Raw genomic sequence first — 21,098 nt, 5'->3', positions numbered from 1 at the left:
AGCACAGACCTGACCAAACATCACTCCTAAAGCTGCTGCACCGTCACCCAGGCCCTCAAGGACTACTACAACTTCAACAGCTTGTTCAGGCTCCTCCAGTAGATCCGAAAGACCATCGGTCACCAGTCTGACCCCAATCCTTCACAGCAGAGCTCTGGTTAAAGAGAACAAGAGTATAGTAAAGACAAAGATTAATAATTTTTTACAGAATATCTAGTTATAGATATTAATAAGGCTACAAACCACCAGAGTGTGTAAAGCTACGTATTGCTTCATATTCAAAACGGTTTGATATTTTCAAGGGTTTTACTTTGTCATTCTCAAGAGTGACTACATGTTTGGAGTGATGTTTAAATTAACTGGGTATTTACTCAATTTGGTTTTCATACGAATAAGTTAACCGATATAAAACTCGTAGATGAGCATTAGCGACTCTAAAGCCAAACTGACATGGAATTTTTTTATGATACTATCCCTTAACTTTCCGAGTAGTGAAGCACCACTACTCCTAAACAATTCTGTTTTTTTCTCGACCTTTTGTTTGCAAAAGTGAGGGAAAAAAAGAGAGACGTTTATGAATGTTTAGCTCGCTAACTCCTGTACAGAGCGGTAACATGAGCTCACCTCAGTAATGTCAGGGTGCCTCAGTAATACGATTAAAGGAAACACACTGGCCTTACATACATAACGCTACATGTTCAGAATACCTGTAAGCTAACTGAAACATATTTTATTTATATATAAAATAAATAAATAAATAAACAAATAAATTAATAAACTTAATTACCCACAATAAAAAGTCCACAGAACTGCCATCTTCAACTCTTTGGTGCAGTTTGACAGCATCAGTCCGACAGGGGGAGGGGGCGCGGGTTTTATAAATCATTTGATTGCATCTCATTGAAGGTAAATTACTAGCTCATCTTGATTTTTTTAGTTTATTCAGTCTGTGTCTCCAAAGTTTTCAAGTACACAATGTTATCTGTTGCCCCAACAAATACCACAAGAAATTGGGCCAACAATACAATATTAATTCATTTAACATTCATCTAGTTGGATTTTTTTTTTTTTTTTTTACAGTGTATGCAATAAAAAGAATCACCTAATTATTCTTTGTGAAGGCCAGTTTTTTGTAATTTTTTCCCCCTGCTGAGCACATACAGCCAGCTACAAAACTGGTATGACCGTGACAAAGGTAATATTTTATTAATAGTCTACTAAAGGATATTGTGATCAGATGAACAGTATAGGAATTACAACACTTTTAGTTGGGCTTCTCTATTTTGAAGGGAAGATACCTACTGTAGTTAAGTTAAGCAGAGGTCACAAATACCCATACAAACGGCTGTTAACACCTTATGAACAATTTTTCGAGCATTTCCTACAGCCTTCTTAAGGTGGCCTTATAAGAATCCAACATTTGTAGCCTGATTGTAAGTTCATGGCCAGGTCAATGGTCTTTTCAAGATTTTCTCTGAAGGTGGCATGAAATCCACTCTTCTTAGAGCCACCTTAGGAGTGCCTTCAGAACAACAACGTGCTGTGTTCGTGGATCATTTAGATTCAGAAGCCCAAGCCCATATTCCATGAACACATTAAGTTGTTCACAGGTCAAATGACATCCACCCACATTCAATTTTCAACATTTTAATTCAGTCAATTTTCTAGCAACAGAAAGAGTGGATAGCCGCTACTTTATACAGCATGACAAAATGTGGCAACAGACAGCAGATGTTCCTACCAACTACTTGAGAGTGCCATAAGTTGCACATGGGTGCCATACGACCACATTAAGACAAACATTTTTGTAAGATTGATTATATTAGCTGTGGGAAGGTCCAACCTTAAGGTGAATGTAAGAACTCTACGCCACCGTATGATAGAAATGTCAAATTTGTTTCTCAAAAATGTATTAATTTGTTCTTAAGAATTAAACAGTAGCCATACCAACTTCCTAAGGAGGCTGTAGAAAACTATGATCTCTGCCAAAAATGTAAATGAACTGCAGAAGTTGGAGGAACAGAAAGATTCGTACGAACTCGTCATTCGTAAGAATATTTGTGACCAAGGTTCTAGATAAGTTACTACCAGTTATGTTTTCCACACTAATTATTTCACTTACAATTAAGTAGCTCTAGAGTTTCCTATTTTGGCATTACTTAATGGTATTTGCGATTAACTCTCAGTATGAAGTCCACAGACCTATCACTGCTTGTGAAGCCATAATTATGCTGAAAACTCAAGACCCTCTCCAATTAGAGAGGGGGAGAGAGAGAGAGAGAGAGAGAGAGAGCGCAAGAACATGATGCTCTGATGAGTGGAGGAAACCCATAATATCTGGAAGCATTCTTTCCCTGGAGGTGAAAACCCCTTCATAACATGTAGGCAGATTTAGCACCTAGAAATCTGAGAAGTGTGGAGATTTTCTGAAATGAAGGACAGGTGAGGTTAAAATGCTTTCTTGTTGTTGTTGTACTTTTTCAAATTTATATAAAAAATAAAAGCTTTGCAGCATTCACCTCAGGAGACACAGCGACATCTGGTGGTGTTCAGAAATTAAAGCAGCTATTCACTGAAGCACTGTATTACCACCCTAAATAGTTAGTGATTTAATTGTTATTTATTTTATTGGGACCATGTACAGCTTTTTAGCTGCGAAAAAAGAGCTAGCTTTTTTCCCATTTTACATGTGTGCATGTTTACTAGCATATTAGCTCGAGGAGCATCAGTCCATAAGTACTTCATGTTTAGAGACCTACAAAAATGCTAGTTTTACACTTTTTTACACCAATGATGGTCACCTGTGCAATGTTCATGCTGTCTAATCAGCACCTTAATATGCCACACCTGTGAGGTGGGATGGATTATCTTGGCAAAAGAGAAGTGCTCACCAACACAGATTTAGACAGATTTGTGAACAATATTTGAGAGTAATGGGTCTTTTGTGTATGTAGAAAATGTTACAGATCTTTGAGTTTAGCTCATGAAAAATGGGAGCAAAAATAAAAGTGTTGCGTTTATATTTTTGTTCAGTGTATATATATATATATATATATATATATATATATATATATATATATATATATAAATCATTGTATCTTACACAGGAAAAAAAACACATATCCTGGAGAGATGTTTTGCCCTTCTGGGCCACCGTATTTAGGTGTGTTTAGTTTCGCTTTAAGAGACAGGTTAAACAGGTTGTATTAAGGAAACACAACAAACTGATCATAGACTTTGGGACAAAGGGCCTTCATTTTTAGCAGTTTTTTAACCAAGAAAATAAGTAAGTATAGGTTTGAGTAAAATTGTGCATCGAGTGTGATTCTTAAAATGTTATTTAGCCAGTGAATAAGACTGAAGCAATAATGCTAAACTGTCTTTCAGGGATGTTTTTGTGTGTGACTTTCCTGATTCTCTTTATGGAATCTCAATCAGGTATGGAAACAACCATGAGTGTGTGTGTATATGTGTGTGTATATTTTAGTTTAATTATGAGGCGCCGTATAGGGCTTAAATCAAACTTTACTCACGCACACACATATGAAACACTTGCATACACATATATGAAACACTCACACATACATATATACTACTAACTGCTCAAACAACTACATATGAAACACTTGCATACACATATATGAAACACTCACACATACATATATACTACTAACTGCTCAAACAACTACATATGAAATGCGCGCGCACATACATACATACTTTCCGCGCACAAACATACATACTTTCCGCGCATATACATACATACTTTCCGCGCACATACATACATACTTTTCACGCACATACATACATACATACTTTCCGCGCACACGCACGCACACACACACATACATACTTTCTGCGGTGTAGGGAACGAGTGAACAACGGATCTTTAGTTTAGCGGAAAAGGGAATGGATAATTTCCTTTAAGTCATTACATATCGCTGGAGTGTGAAAAAATTTTACTCGAAAAAGAATTTATATTTTTATTATAATTATTATCGAGGTGAGGACATCATATAAATAGGACACAATAATTTACATTTTGATTTAATAAAGAAACCATTCGTATTATATAGGCTAGTAATCTGTAAAAATAAATAAATAAATAATACGTTTTATATTTTTTTATGGTATCAGTTTTTGTTTCAATAAATAATCTATATTTAATGTCCGTAGCGTGAAATTTCCACAGCAGCAGGTATCCGAGGTGCTTGTGTTACCATGGTAACGCAAGGAGGAAGTGACGTTGCATGGTGTTCTGAATGGTGGAATTTTGTAGAGTGAAGTTCCATTTTCAGACATTTCCTGCGCAGGGAGTAGGGTGTAGGGTGTAGGGAGTAGTCATTTCAATGTATATGAACTTCATTCTCCCTGATTAGTAGTAGCGTTTCTTAAATAGACCGTTAATGGACAGTTTAGAAGACAACGAGTGATTTATTTATCACCACAAAAGTGGGTGATATGGGGGGTCGAAACAATGTTTGTCCCGCGGGATTCCGATGAGTTGTTGTTCATATTAGCGAAGGCGAGGAAACACATTTCACAAAACAGTATTTCTTTCTGTTGTAGGATCCGACATATTAGCCACAGATTCCGTGCTTTAATTTTCTTTTTGCAAATCATCACCTGCGTTTTCTGCCGCTGAAATATTCAGACATTATGTGGATAGTTCTGAATACGCCATGTGATTGAGCAGTGATGATACAAACCAGTACTACCATTCAGGGAGAATGAAGCGACAAGTCCGTCTACACTGAAATGCCTTCCTTTTACACTGAAATGCCTTCCGGTTACACTGAAATGCCTTCCTTTTACACTGAAATGCCTTCCGGTTACACTGAAATGCCTTCCGGTTACACTGAGAATCTCATAGGTGAATGTGCGAGAAGAGTTTGTATGTGTGTGCGCGGAAAGTATGTATGTGTGTGCGTGAAAAGTATGTATGTATGTGCGCGGAAAGTATGTATGTATGTGCGCGCGCATTTCATATGTAGTTGTTTGAGCAGTTAGTAGTATATATGTATGTGTGAGTGTTTCATATATGTGTATGCAAGTGTTTCATATGTGTGTGCATGAGTAAAGTTTGATTTAAGCCCTATACGGCGCCTCATATTTAATAATATGCATTCTAAGCTTTTTTTTATTCTTTATTTTATTTATTCATTTTTTTTGCAGTTAGAGTTTTGTATGTCAGATAAAATGAAAGTATTTTACACTGGGGCTGCTGGCATTTTAAGGCTTATGTGCTGTGTTATTACACCCAAATGAAAGCCAACAGAGAACATGCATTCATCATAATTATATATTTATATCTTCCAACAAAAATGTGCGATGAAAATTCAGCACCTTATAACTTAACAGCTGTACACATATCCTCATCTCTTTTACATAGAACCTAAAGTCAGGCATCTTCATGTTTTATACCTTCATTTTATAGTGCCTTGCAAATTTCCTGGCTTGTTTAAAGAAATCCTTATATTTTCTCACATGTCACCAGTGTTAGTTTTTTCGAAAGTAGGCTATATTCACTGAATATTGTAGATTTTGCTCCTGTACTCACACGCCACCTTCCTGTGGTATAGTCTGTGTACGGTACATTTCTTTATTACCCACAAAAAAGACCTGTACTGTATATGCTTTTACACCTTGCTGATTCCTACATGAGAGTTGTGTTGTTCTGAACAAAGTTTGCTACCACACACACTTCCCATATTATTGCAGCAAGATCTAGACAAAGATTACAACAATGAACATATAATATTTAATCACACCCGCACCATATCACATTCGAAATTATGAGGATCAGAGGGAACTGCTTGGCTAGTTCCAAGTTGTTTCAAGTATCGGGGAAGACATGAAGTTATGCTTCTTAGATATTTGGGTTACCCCCCCAAAAAAAATAAAAAAATAAAAATTAATAAGCGCCCCTCCCAACATGTGTTTGACTGACGGTTCTCAGTTAGTAACCTAGCAACAAGTGTAAGGATTTCCCCAATGACAGAAACTTCAAAGAGCATTTTTAAGTTGCTCTGGACAAGAGCGTCCAAATGCTTAAATGTAAATGTAAATAAAATGAACACGGGCAAATCCATTTCAGTCTGACTTACACCCTCATGGTGTTAGGGAAAAATACACAGTACGACGAAAAAGGTTAAGCTTTTATATGTTCTGAAGGAATAATTAAATATACAAATATACCTTTTACACAGAAATCCTAAATGATCTTAAACAGCATAAACAAACTTTTCAGCTCATTTTAAACTTATCATCCAGTTATCTCTTCTGAGCAGCTCACTCACTAATTGGCACTGAATATGCTAGTTTAATCATATGTTAAAAAAATGTGCCAAAAACATATCAAACATATCATATCAGAGTCATCTGGGTTACGAGTCACTTTTTTATGATACTTTGTGCTGTCATACATCATTTTAAAAGGGTGACCCACAAAGCGAATTAATTTCAAGTGATTTTGATTTTATGTAAAAAAATATTCCTTGACAAAAATGACTAATAAGCAGATTAATTGCATCATTTTCCCCCATGCAATAGACACATCAAGTTGACTCGCATTTTTCGCTCATTAAAACACAATAATTACAAATGTTCACAATTTCCTTTAGAAATAAGCCATTACTGAAGACAAACCACATCACAGCTCGCCTGGAATTTGCCTGAAGGCATCAGAGTGACCAAAAAAGCATCCCTAATCTCAGGAAATATATTTTGTGGTCAGATATGAGAACAATTGACCTTATTGATCCAAATATATGAGACATTGTGTGGACCAAGCCTGACACTGCTCGTTCATCTACAAATATTATTTGATGGTGGTGGACGTGTCATGTTGTGATCAAACATTTCCTCATCAAGAACTTAGTCAGTTTGCTATTTAAAAAAAAATCAAATAATGAAGGAAATAATAATAAAATGTGCACACACATGCAAACAGACACACACGAAAGCAATGATCAGGAAAGCAAACCATTATTCATAACTGGAAATAAAGAAACCAAAATCTTATTTTTTTTTTTTTTACTTTACATACATCAATATTGGAATTTTTTTTTTATATGAGCATGTATTAGCAGCAAACAATCAAATGTAAAAAAATATATTAAATGAATAGAAAAACCCCTGACATTTACTTTCACACTGTGTAAAGTATGGTGCTGATGGTGTTGCCATGGGCATAAGAGGCAGGCATAGGCGCAGAGGGGTGTTTTAACCAAAAAAAGTCTTTTAATAACATAAAACATAATGAACACTTGCACATCATAACCTGCATTAGACATCACCAAGGCACTATGGCGAGACACATACAGTAGGTGAAACACAAGCTTAAAGACGAACACACAGGCTCTGATACCTGGTACATAGAAGATAAGCCCTATGGCGAAACAGGCTTACAGACGAATGCAGGACATTGCAGACAAGCTAATCATGTAGCTGAGATGGGACACAGGGAGACCAGAGACACCGGGAGACTAGGGAGACACAGTGAGACTAGAGGCTAGAGACACAGAAACTAGGGAGGCTAGAGACACCGAGAGACTTACACAACCTGGAGATACACACAAGACTGCACAAATCAGGAGTCAGCTCCACACACATGTAAACACAAAAGACTAATCTATTAACACAAGTAGTGCCTTGGGACATGTTTCTAGGTTAATTATAATAATTAGAACTTTATTAATCCCAGAGGGAAATTGCTCAATTTTCGCATATCCCAATTAGGAAACTGGGGTCAGAGCGCAGGGTCAGCCAGTTTTACAGTGCCCCTGGAGCACATAGGGTTAAGGGCCTTGCTCAAGGGCTCAACAGTGGCAACTTGGCGATGCTGGGGTTTGAAGCCCCGACCTTCCGATCAGTAACCCAGTAACCCACAGACTTAACCGACTGAGCCACCACTGCCCCAAGGTAGGTACAAGCTAAATCAAGAAAACCAATATAAAACAAACCAAAATATAAATAAACCTAAATACAAAACAAAGTGCCCACATAGATGACAGTCAAATACTAACAAACATTCAATGCTCGACCCAGTTTCCCAGACTAACCAGCTATTTATGGAAGATTTAATGACCTGCCTCGGTTCAGGTGAGCTTCCGCATCACCTGACCGAGGTGTCTTCTGGGAAACTGAGTCTGCCAAACTAAAACTACAAAAACTAAACAGTACCCTCTAGTGGCGATTCCTTACAATATGTCTCCCCCCCCCACAATACAGAGGATCTAAAGGTGTTTGGTCCAGATGTTCCTCCTGTCGCTGACGCTGGTAAAGACCTGGTTCTGCCCTGTTTTATTAAACCCAGTACCAGTGCTGTGGACATGACAGTGGAATGGAGGAAATTAGATAAAAAGAACTCATTAGTGCATCTCTGTAATAATCATGAAGACAGAAATGAAGATCAGACTCAGTCCTACAGAGGAAGAACATCACTGTTCAAAGAGGAGCTACAGAAAGGCAACGCTTCACTCAAACGCTCAGCTCTCAGAGTCTCTGATGAAGGAGAATATCAGTGTCTCATTGAAGATGAATCCTGGGTGGCTGACACTGCTTTTAATGTTGGGGTTGAGGGTAAGATCCATTTCTGCTCTGAAGTTTTATACAGTTGCTGTTTTAAACATTTTTATAAACTTCTTTAATGGTTTGTGCCTATTGTACATCAACCACTTTATGTCTGCAGCAAACCAGCATATTATTGTATTATTGTTATTTAAACAGGTTTTAATGTTAAATAAGATAAAATAGTGTTTATGTAAAAAATACATGAATAAATATGCCTACAGTATAAATACCCGAAATAAATAAATGCAGTAATAAATATTTAAAAGAGATAAAATAATAGCAAGTTTAAGGATTGAAGGACAGGAAACAGGCTGTGAGTCTCACAGGTGGAAATCATTACATCTTCCCTACTGGCTTCACCTGCTGCTCTCCACCCACAACCACGACTCTGCTGCATCAAATATATTGTTAAATAATTCACTAAATATTACTATAATTAATAATAAAAAAAATAATATACATTTTTTAAATACCATTGTCGACATTTAAATGTTATAAAATGGCAATATTTCAATGAATTTTTTCATTTTTCAATAGTAAATTACTTTAAAGCAGCTTTTTTAATAGACTACTTTGACTTTAGAATGGTCTCTACTAGATAGTGATACTTTTCTTTAATAATAAGGATTTTATTGCTGTAATCTGTTAGTAAACAATAGTCTTAATCCTTAATTACTCATTTTGTGTAGTATATTTCTCGCATGTAACTACTTGCTACAAATGTGTGGCAACGACCAGCACTACTTCAGATTGGAAAACATTAATAATGGCACAAAAGCTCTGCAAATACAATTAACAGTCATAAGTCTAGTGAATATAAACATTTTTTTTTCTCCTTCTTCTTACCCATACAGGGAGGTGTCATGAAGGGGAAAAATAAACATACAGATTCCTTACCTAAGCGCTAGGATTACTAAAACAATAGCACTGGTTACTAAGTGGAGAGTATAGATTAGCAGCCGATTTCCTCCGTTAAGTAATGCACCTTTTAGTTCATGAATCCATCCTCTGGGTTTTGTAATGCATGCTCTTAATGTAGTAACATGTGCTTTCAGTTTTGAGTGCTTTTGGTATATTAAACAATTTTTTGATTTATTAATGTGTACTTACAGTTTTGGTTGTTTTCTTTTCTTGATGCTGTCAAATAATTTTACCTAACTGAAACATGACTTTTTATTCACTTACATTATACATTAGTTACGGTTTTTATTTTTTATTTTTAAGGCTTAATTTAAAGGAATAATTTTTGTTTATTGATTATAGCTCATGGAAGTCACCCAGTGATCACGATGGAGAGTTATGATAACTCGGGAGGGATTAATCTAGTGTGTGAGTCCAGAGGCTGGAACCCTGAACCTCTGGTTCTGTGGCTGGACAGAGAAGGAGTCCGTCTGCCTGCTGAAGAGACACAGATACACAGAGAGACTGAGGGCTTCAGTGTGAAACGCCGCATCACTGTTCATGATTATAGTGACTCCAACAAATTTTACTGCAGATTTCTACAAGAACGTCACATGATGGAAGCAGAGGTTATCATTAATAGTAAGTGTCTATAATAATAAAAACTACCACAGTTACATTTAGAAGGTTATATTATACTGTAATAATTATAGATGGGGTAAATAATAATGACACATGAGCATGAAGAACACCTACATTTTTTTGCAATGAAAAAAGCATTAATTTTATTATTGTTTAGTCTGCCACAATGCTCTGTGTTTTGTTTTATAGTTATCAGTTAATTCTTGCACAGATAAAATATCAGTCATGTGATAAATGTGGTTTTATTTTTGTTTAAAGTCTTTTATGCTTGGAAGTGGGCTGTCGGCATGTCAGTTCCAGCATGTATAACCGCTGTGGGATTGATAATAACTGCAGCTGTTTTTTACAAGAAAGGTACAGTAATATTTAAATCATTTTCTTTAATAATAAAACAAACCTGAATTTATATGTCTGACTTCAGTTCAGAGAGGGCTGTTTATTAGGTAATTAATTAGATTGTGTGGATTAAAACAGAGTAAACACTAATTCTAGTTCTCCAGGACCAGCATTATAACTCGTGTTTTAGTCAGTCATCTACAGGAGCCTACTGTAGTTATTCATGCTCTCTGTGAAGAGGATGATTTAATTCTGTCTTCTCAAACTCCTCCCTCAGCTCCGTGTCTTCATAAATCTGTACACACTGTAGATTCAGATTCCTCTTCCTGACTGACACGAGTGAAATCTGATGTGATCTCCTGCTGTTATAACAAATTCATCTTAAAGTTAGATGTATAGTCTATTTACAGAAAGTCACTGAGATCACATTGTTCTCCATGTTGATGTTTGTTGTGAGCTTTAATTGAAGGCATTGAAAAAATCTTTATGTCTGTGGTTTTATGAATAAACTGTATGCAGGTAAAAAAAAAATGTTTAAGACACCGTGTTGTAAAATGTAGAAAAATAGATAAGTGTTATAAAATGCATACAACTCCTAAATGAAAAATGTAAAACCATGTATAAAGAGTATCCTTCATGTGACTAAATACAATCTCCAATATTAACCTTTTTCTCTTTACAGTCCTGCCAAAACCTGCTTTTGAAAAAGGTAATTATTAATGTTTTACAGCTATAGTTTCACATTAATATTTCACCATTAAAATATTCAGTATAATATAAATTTTATGGCACAAACATGTGGAAATTGAACCATTACACTTACATGTACTTTTTAAGCATTCCAGTCCATATTTATTCCTTTTCTGCTGTTATTATAATCTTCACTCTCTTAGAACGCTTTACACGAAATGTTGCAGTGTGACTCTATAAATTTGTGGTCATTTAACCACCACAGCGTTAGTGTGTTCAGGTTTGATTGGAACAGGTTTAAAACACTTTGTTTGCTAATTATTCAAACTTTATAGCTAGAGCATAAATAAACATCCTAGAAAAGTGTCTACTTCTGAATGTGTGGTTACAATTTGGGGAAGACCCACATGTGTGTGTGATGCTTAGGTATCCACGAACCTTTCACCATGTAGTACAAATTATATATACTGTAGGGGCTAATGTGTCCTGGAATTATCTGAACCAGTGATGTCATAAACTTGGAGGGGAAAAAAATATTTTTTCCCCTCGCTGTTGCTTCAGTGTAATGAAGATTAGCATTAGCAACCCACAGTAACAAGATCTCGTTAGACAAGAAGGCAATCATGTTTCATCTTCAACAGGCTTTCTCTAAAGCAAGACAAAAAAGACCTTTTACATGCAAAGAATGTTATTGTCTATACAAGTGTATTCCAGTAGAAATTTGCTTATAATCTGCTGATACGTATCATACACTACTCTATATATATTGACTATCTATAATATATTAATGTTTTATAACTCACTGCAAAGTGTTCGTGATAAGATTATTCTCATTCCAGCAACATGGAGCTTGTGAGTTCAGTCAGTGTGTTTAGCTTTTTAATCTTTTTAATCTACCATCTTCCAAACTCCTCTTTAACTCCTAATTATACATACACTAAAAGCTAAACATCTAAACAGAACATAAGCAACAGTAACTTTATCACTATCAGTAACAGACAACAGACTGTAACATGGTTATTAAACTAAATGTGATTTTTTGACTAAACATTTGCAGGGTCACTGTACAAGTGATTATTGATTTTATTTTTCAACACAATTTTGGTAAAATAAAAGCAAAATATGGCAAAATAATATTTTTTATTCTTTTAATAGCAGTGTTTTATATACCACAAATTAAATATACAAATCCTTTTAAATAATAGTTTTTTATGTTTTTTTTTTCCAAGTGCATTTAGATAAACTAATATATTTCCTAATCACATGTTCCACAGAGTTTATAGTGATGGAGAAGATTGTAGGTAAGAACACTTTTTTAAAAAGTCTTCGTTACATCTTTAAACCAGAGATTTTCTGTCTGAACAGAAAAGAAGCAACTGAAATTTAACAACAGAATCAGAGTCTCTTTTTTATTTATTATATTATATTATATTATGTGTGTGTGTGTCTCTCCTCCAGTGTAATATTAATGAAAGCACAAAAAAATGCTGCATCAATAGTAAACTGAACAAAAAAATTACTCAGATCACTTTGAGAAAATAGTGACATCAGGTTTCATAATAACACAAATAAACAATTTTGTACTAGGGTTAGGGTTAGGGTTAGGTTAGGGTTAGGGTTAATTATTATTAATTTGTATAATAACATTATTTTCCTTATGCAAGTAAACAAAATATGATAAACAGCACATTGTTCAGTCTATACAATGGAGAATATAAATATATTTTAATTTAAATTATTCGATTTAACACACACTCTTGAAGAAAGTCGTTTAAAAATGTATTAAACATTATCCTACATGTGTTTAAGTCGAGTCTCTAATATCAACTTTTTTCCTCTTTTTAGGGCCACAGAGACGAAGGATAAAAAAAAGTAATTATGTGTTCATTTATTAGACTTTTTATTTCAATGCATTTAGAAATCTGAGTAGAAAAATTACATTTATATTAAAAAAGAGGAACTGATTATAAGATTAGTCACAGTTTATAATTTTACTTTTCCACCAGCAAAACAAAATCTAAACCAAATCTTTTTTTTTTTTTTTTTTGATAAATTGATATAATCATTTCGGTTTATACTTGTGATCTATAGTATAAATATTATTAAATTACATTATTATATTACTCTAACTTTATTTGCATAAACAAATATAAACATGGTGTAATTACTTGTTTCACAGAGTTAGCAGAGATGAAGAAGTCTGCAGGTAAGAATAATATATTTTGTGTGTTATGGATTGACACCCTGTCAGGCCCCCATGAGAGATAGAGAGATATTGATTTGTTTATTCTGCAGTGAGTGTTTTTAGAGTGTGTAAGTGTAAAGTGTTGTGGTATTTTACTTCCATCTAGCAGACAAATGATATAACATCATAAAACAATAACATCAAAAATATAACATCATACCAATGCTGAATCCATACAAGAGTGGATGATTGTTTATTAAGTAAAAAGCTGCAGTAAATACAGACTTTAAATAAATTCTCTGTGTCCTGCTGCTTACTGAGTAAACTTGATGATTTAATGTTTAAAAACACAAGAAAAAAAAACAGAGAAGAAATGATTTGAAGTGCTAGAAGATCTGGTGCAGAGGAGCCGATGATGATAAGTAGTGACGGGCCGTTCATGAACGATTCATTCTTTTTGAAACTCTTTAACGTGACTTTAACGTGACTGTAACGAGTATCTCAGAGAATGATTTGTACATTTTCTCAAGAAGTAAGGAGTTCTGCTTCTCAGTGTTTGGGAGTAAAAAAATAATAATAATTTTTTTTTTATAAACAAAACCCATTAAATTCTTAATAACAAAAAAATACAGTGCATAATATTTAAAATACTGAGAGATACAAGATTAACATCACACATCTGTATTTATTTATCTTAAATTAACATCCTGGAAATTTATTTATTTATTTATCCATTTATTTATTTTATTTATTTAGTCTTCACAAATTCATCTTAAATAATTCAGTTATCATATTTCCAGAAGTCTGTGTTCCGGTTTTATTTTCAGCTCAAATTCAGGCTGCAAAATTCATCATGAAACACATTCCAGTGTAACATCCGGGTTACTCGAAGCTAGGCAAAGCTAATCGAACCTGGAGCGCGTTGTACCGGTTTATGTATTTAAGTGTTTCATTCTTTAATCTTCTACAAATCCTCTTATAAATCCTAATAAATCTGATCCACTGATGATGATTTAATCTTTTTTTACCTGAAACTCACATCTCACTCTGTGTTTCTCTCAGTGGATGTGACTCTGGATCCTGATACAGCTCATCCTGATCTCATCCTGTCTGCTGATGGAAAAGAAGTGAAGGAAGGAGTCACACGACAGAATCTCCCTGATACACCACAGAGGTTTACTAATTATCCCTGTGTTTTGGGAAAGCAGAGTTTCTCCTCAGGGAGATTTTATTATGAGGTTCAGGTCAGCGGGAAAACATGGTGGACTTTAGGAGTCGTGAGAGAGAACATTAACAGGAAGGAGAAGATTACATGGGGACCTCAGAATGGATTCTGGACTGTGGAACTGTGGAATGGGAATAGTTATGATGCTCGTGCTGGTCCTGATGTCCCCCTCACACTGAGAGAGAAGGTGGAGAAGGTGGGGGTGTTTGTGGATTATGAGGAGGGTCTGGTCTCCTTTTATGATGTGAACTCCAGATCTCATATCTACTCTTTCACTGGTCAGACTTTCACTGAGAAACTCTATCCATTCTTCCGTCCTTGGTATGAAGATAAACCACTGATCATCTCTCCTGTGTGTAACACTGAGTGAATTTTCACCTCACAGATTTAATCATCTGGTAAAAGTCAGAATAAACAAGAACTTTTTCTGCTTCATTTCAGAAATATATGTTACTTTACTACAGTTTGTACACACGATTTACACTTTATTAAAGTTCATACCTGTTTATTTTATTTGTTTGTCTTGCATAAAGAAATTAACTTAATCCCCTTATAAAGGTGAATGTAATAACCGGAGATATTAACTGGTACCACGCGCTCGATGCTCGATTAGCTTTGTCTACCCCTGAGTAACCCGCATGTTACACCGGAATGTGTTTCGTGTGGAATTTTGCAGCCTGAATTTGAGTTCTTTGTTAAACTGTTCTGTGTGTGTGTGTGTGTGTGTGTGTGTGTTATTTCATGAGTATGTAATGCAGGTATAGAGCTGTTAATAAAGTGTGTTTGTAGTAGTGATGTTTATTTTCTCTGTAATTTGATCTCAGTTCTTAGTGAATGTTCTTATCTGCATGACTGGATTTGTAAATGTATTTATAATATTTTTACATAATCCCATAGATTTTATTGATATGACCCATAGATGTGATAACCTGGTGATTCAGTACATTCGGCTGGTCAGCTGACTTCATTTTATTTCCACATAACGTTACTGAGTCTCGACCTGAGCGACTGAAGCAACCCCACATCATAACACTGTCTCCAGAAGCTTGTACAGTCGACACTATGCATGATGGGAGCATCGCTTCATGCGCTTCCCTTCTTACCCTGACAGGGTTAATCTGGACTCATCAGGTCACATGACCTTTTTCCATCACTCCAAAGTCCAATCTTTATGGCCCCGAGAAAACTGAAGTCTTTTATTTTGAGTCTCACTAGCAAGAGTTTTTATTTTGGACACACAGCTGTTTAGTCCCAATCCTGTGAGTTCTCATCACATTGTGTGTGTGTGTGTGTGTGTGTGTGTGTGTGAATGTTCTTACTTTTACTATTGAACATAGCTCTGGTTTCTACTGGACATTTTTCTTTACCATGCAGCTTCACTAAGTGTTTAGGTGATCTCCCATCACTCTCATTCAGGATGTTTCTTCTGTAAAGTTGAGGGTTTAGCTCTATCCTTCCATGTGTTGGACAGGTCATAAACCCAATTCCCAAGTTATTTCATCTTCAGTGTCCTTAGCTGTTTTTCTTTGCCTTACACAGGGCAATAATTGAATAGTGAATGTACTTAATTCTGATCTACAGTCTTGTTCCTGATTATTTTTCTGTTATGTGAATAAAACTGTGTCTCTGGAGCAGCTGGTTTATTGTGACACTAAGTGTTGATGTTGGTTTAAATGAGTCGCTCTTCTTCACTGCTACTGGGATGAAATTTCTTAAAACAATCAGTATTTAATATGAAGTTCTTCATTCTTCGAAACCTCCTGGATTCGGCTGGGCAAAGATTCACAAAGACGTCTGCAGTCCTCTGGTGTCACTCACTTAATCCCTGCCTGTTTGATCGCTTTTAAATACACCTACAGAGGGAGGAGAAGCAGTGACTCTCAGAGCTCAGAGATGCTGTTACACTCACTGTATCAGGTGTGTGTGTGTGTGTGTGTGTGTGTGTGTGTTTCTTTTATTTTGTCATTAATTAGATGTAACAAAATTGACACTCTGTTTGAATTAATGTATTTATGTTTTTATTTATTATATTGATTGTCCATCAGACCCAGCAGAGACAGTAGTGAGTGTGTCTCCACTGAGCTGGCTGACTGAAGGAGACTCAGTGACTCTAAGCTGTGAGGTTAAACCCTCCTCTACAGGCTGGACATTCAGCTGGTACACAGATGTTCCCTACAGAGACAGTCAGGGTTCCCTCAGGTACAGGACAGCGCTCCTCTCAGACAGCAGCAGAGGATCTGGAGGCTCCTACACTCTCAGTCCTGTTACTCTGAATCACACAGGAGTTTATATGTGCAGAGCAGAGAGAGGAGAACCAGTCTTTCACACACACTACAGTGAACCACAGCCTCTGTTTGTCACTGGTGAGGAAATACATCAACAACTATAGTACTGAGTTGGAGTCTAGCAAATGTATATGCATGTTTAAATCTCAAATGGATAAATCGTACATTTAAGTTAAATATTATTTACTAAATATCTCTGCTAATATGTTGTGTAAGTAATATTTACATTTCAACTACATATCTTTTTTTTATGTTTACACATTTATTTAAACTTTACATTGACAGAAAATCTTAATACATTACAATTCTCTGAATAAGATCTGAACAATGATGTGTGTGTTTCAGGTGAATCTCCTCCAGTGTCTCTGATCATCAGTCCCAGCAGAACAACACTTTACTGCTGACTCTCTCTCATTGAGCTGTGAGGACCAGAGAGACTCTACTGGATGGACAGTGAGACGATACACACACAGTGAGACACTGTACAATTGTCCATCAGTTTCAGGATCTACATGTAACATCAGCTCCCTCTCTACATCACACACTGGAGTTTACTGGTGTCAGTCTGAATCTGGAGGACGCAGTAATTCTCTCTACATCACAGTGCACAGTGAGTCTTTACAGTATGTAGTGTGTTACTGCTGAAGGAAAAGGAAAATGGTTTAATCACAGAATATTCACAACTCTGTCTAAAACTGAACAGATGTTCAAGTTTTAATTCTTAACTAATACTTTAAAATGTATTTTTACCTGCATTAATTTTTTTCATTAACTATATATTTGATATTTACTCTTTGTTCCTGTAACAGGAATTATTCTTTATTGTACATCTGTTTATCTCTTTCCTACAGGTGGTAATGTGATCCTGGAGAGTCCTGTCCATCCTGTAACTGAGGGAAATCCTCTGACTTTACACTGTTTATATCACAACACAAAGATCTCAGACTCTGGTGCTGATTTCTATAAAGATGATTCAGTTCTCCAGAAGCAGACTACAGGAGAGATGACCATCAATAGTGTCTCAAAGTCAGATGAAGGTTTCTACCACTGTACACACCCAGAGAGAAGAGAGTCACCCAAAAGCTGGGTTTCAGTCAGAGGTGAGAATAAGTGAATAACTGAGGCTTTTATTTAGTAAGGAACACAAGTAATGGTGTTAAAGGGAACTATTTAGTGAGGGTGTGTGTGTGCTGTAGCTCAACATGTAACTTGAACTAAAGTTTTAATATTTTCTAATAACAGGACATTCTGAAGTGTTTTACTTCTTTTATTCTGCAGCAACTTTATTATTATTATTATTATTATTATTATTATTGAGGCCCAAGCACTATGACATCAACCCTAAATTACATCATAGTGTGTGAAGGGCCTCTTGTTTTTCTAAATATTATTATAGTTTTCTTTCCACCATTCAGGGCTTTTTGGGGTCTTAACATTCTTAAAATTTCATGAAAAATGGCTGCCATTAGGATGCCTGAGAGTCTGGGCCCCTGGCAAAATAAGATTTTGCTGCAAAGCTCACACACATATGCACATATGCATGTGAAACCTGGTACACATTTAATCCCCTCATTGGGCTGAAAAACTTTTACATTGCATATTATAGTCTGTATCTCAAGACATTAAAGAGGGAAAATTGTAGAGGAGTTTTTGATATTGCTAACAAGTCAGTCGTGATAATGCCTTAAACTTATTCTGAAAAGTGATTAATATCTTTCTGTGTGACATCACATTGAGTAACGTCATAGAGTGATCCTTTTTCCCCCCAAGTATCTGTGGCTTTTTGGATGTCAATATAAAATTCCCCTATTCCACACACACCCACACACATCACAAATTCTAACACACAGACACACACCACACACAAAAACACGCACAAACTCATTCACTCTTCACACACAGACTGACTTACACACACACACAAGCACACACCAGCACACACCAGCACACCCAGGTCATACACAGACACACACACACACGGTTCCATGAGAAATATTTTGGGCCCAAGCTGACATCAGCCCTATTATGTCATAGTGTGTGAAGTGTGTAAGTTGTGCGGTGCACCCGGGCGGCGATGGCACAAAGTGATTGGACCCGCTCATCATTGCTTACAACTAAATTTATTATTATTCATAGCTATGTGTAATTCCATCAGTTATTACTCAGGTTCTCACTGTAACTCCCTGTAATAATTTACAAAATAGTAACTCTAAACTATTTATTACCAGTCTTTTTTTCTCCCTGAACTTATTCTTGGTTACATCTAGTTATATCTATAGACAGATTCAGGAATAATAATAATAATAATAATAATTAATAAAATAACAATCATATACATTCTAATGTTTTTGATATACAGTATGGTATTGTGTTTATGTGAATTTTGCATTTGTAAGGCCTTTAGAATTGACTTTAAACAAAAGTATGTTTGTTATTTTTCTCCTTTGCTCACATATAGATGTAACAGAGATGGACTTCACACAAAGGTAAGTTTCAAGATGAGTAGTTTTATTTACTGTTCGCTTACTTAGCGGCAGGCTATGGCTATGGAGCATCGGCACGAAAAGATAGGAAGGCATCAAAGGATTACTTGTGACTAGGCACGACCAACGGTGACTCGATTCTTTTACTTAGTGCCCAAGAGAGTACTACCGCACAGGAGCGAACCTGGTGTCGAGGAGATTCGGGGGAGACCCACGCACCACGGTACTGCGGCGTTTCCTCGTTCCGGGACGGTGAGCAAGAAAACTTCTGAAAACAGAGATACAGGTAAGTCTTTCTCTTCTTATTCAGAAGGTCATGAGATGAGTCCACACTCATATGTACGAGCTCGGACGACGACTGAGGCGTGGTGCGTGGTCTTTATGTGTTCCGGTTGATTGGCTTCAGGTGGTGGTGATTAGTATTCTGCGGTGGCGGCTGGTGAAAATTTTTCCTGGTGGGGCTGATGTGACAAAATATTTCTTTGCTTAGTCCAATATAAGAATTAAAATCAACAGTCAGACGATGATTACAATTAACAGTAATGATTTAACCTCCTCCTCATAATCACCAGTTTCACAGATAAAGTAAATGAACAAATTTCCATTGTATAATACGCCATGCATGCTTAAGAGAGTATCAAATACAATAATCAACATCAAAGGGTATGATCAGCTGGATCACCTTTCAAGCAAAGTTGCATCTCAAAGTGGTTCACACAAAGAAAAACAGTTTAAAAAATGCAATTTAACACAACAGTCTAAAACGGGTATATTAATAAGGATCTCACCGAATTTGGTGGAAACTGCTCTTCGCTCGTTAAGTTCGCCATCATTACTCTGATTGACCGCGCCTCTCTCTGATTGGCCGCGCCTCAAAAGAAAAAAAAAACTTAAATCTCGCGGTATTTTCTGCGGCTTGGGGCAGAATTTCCAGCGCCCCAAGACCATAAAATTCTGAGAACCTGATTGGCCGCATATTTATTAATTTACCCTAGCAACAGTACATGACTGGCTATTTGGCTGCACTCAGGGGTGCTTTTTCTCAGCGCCCCATGACAGAAACGATACAAGTCTGTCTGTGGAAATTCACTGGTGAATGAATGTCACTAGGTGTGAAATGTTGTATATGTTATTCATATCGCATGTAGGCACATACTGGTGGGTAAACCGAATTTAAAAACTTAATTTGTAAAAATATATTTTACATTTTTAGCCCCTCTTATCAGGGAGGGCGGTGCCCCAGCGCCCCCTATGGGCCGGCCGCCACTGGTATTCTGGTGATAGAGGTCGCTGTGTCTGATTTGTTTCGAAACCTGGCCTGACTGTGACAATAGAAGCTTTAATGTCAGTGCTCACATTGATCATTAGTCTGATGGCGGTCTCTGTGTATCTGCTGCTGACCATTATAATGGCAGGGAAATGTCACAGAGCTCCAGGTACGGGCATATTTATTACAGTTGTACATTTTTATAAACTTTCCAATAACCTGTGTTAATTGATTGATTGATTAATTGATTGGGGGAGGGAGGGAACACCCAGAATTCTGTTATAGAAGAGTGAATATAAAATATATAACATATGAAAATACACAGAAATACATAAATATATGTAAACGTTTTTTTATTATTTTTTAAATTTCTCTTTTTTCTTTACAAAAAAGGTTTTTTTTTGTGTGTTTTCCATGCAGAGCGCATACAGCTGCATAAATGTTAGGACAGTGACAAAGTTAATGTTTTTTTAATTGTGTACTGAAAGACATTGTGATCAGATAAACAGTG

At 36.1% G+C, this 21,098-nt stretch overlaps 1 protein-coding gene and 1 pseudogene across 2 annotated transcripts; both read left to right on the top strand.

The window, feature by feature from the left end:
* Positions 1-3,173: 3,173 nt before the first annotated feature.
* On the top strand, positions 3,174-16,648 carry LOC128529812 (butyrophilin subfamily 1 member A1-like). Of its 2 annotated transcripts, XM_053503354.1 has the most exons (11): positions 3,174-3,286; positions 3,388-3,438; positions 8,233-8,583; positions 9,838-10,116; positions 10,375-10,470; positions 11,135-11,161; positions 12,417-12,443; positions 12,988-13,014; positions 13,322-13,348; positions 14,390-16,469; positions 16,598-16,648. In XM_053503354.1, exons 2-10 carry the CDS (start codon positions 3,390-3,392, stop codon positions 14,920-14,922), a joined length of 1,416 nt encoding a protein of 471 aa, XP_053359329.1. In that variant the 5' UTR covers positions 3,174-3,286; positions 3,388-3,389; the 3' UTR covers positions 14,923-16,469; positions 16,598-16,648. The 2 variants fall into 2 exon arrangements, with proteins under 2 accessions (XP_053359329.1, XP_053359321.1); XM_053503346.1 differs by lacking the exon at positions 3,174-3,286 and having other exon boundaries at positions 3,369-3,438.
* On the top strand, positions 16,579-17,993 carry LOC128520665 (Fc receptor-like protein 5; annotated as a pseudogene).
* The last annotated feature ends 3,105 nt before the right edge of the window (positions 17,994-21,098 follow it).

This window comes from Clarias gariepinus, chromosome 1 (assembly GCF_024256425.1).
Source record: "Clarias gariepinus isolate MV-2021 ecotype Netherlands chromosome 1, CGAR_prim_01v2, whole genome shotgun sequence".
In the NCBI taxonomy this organism is placed as follows: domain Eukaryota; kingdom Metazoa; phylum Chordata; class Actinopteri; order Siluriformes; family Clariidae; genus Clarias; species Clarias gariepinus.
Note: the sequence above shows the minus strand (reverse complement) of the source record. Positions and strands in the feature narration are given on the sequence as shown.

Coding starts and splice junctions, on each gene's coding strand:
- LOC128529812 (XM_053503346.1), top strand. CDS start 3,369: ATGCTAAACTGTCTTTCAGGGATGTTTTTGTGTGTGACTTTCCTGATT. Junction 10,117..10,374: donor AGCAGAGGTTATCATTAATA/GTAAGTGTCTAT, acceptor TTTTGTTTAAAG/TCTTTTATGCTTGGAAGTGG. Junction 13,349..14,389: donor AGAGATGAAGAAGTCTGCAG/GTAAGAATAATA, acceptor TGTTTCTCTCAG/TGGATGTGACTCTGGATCCT.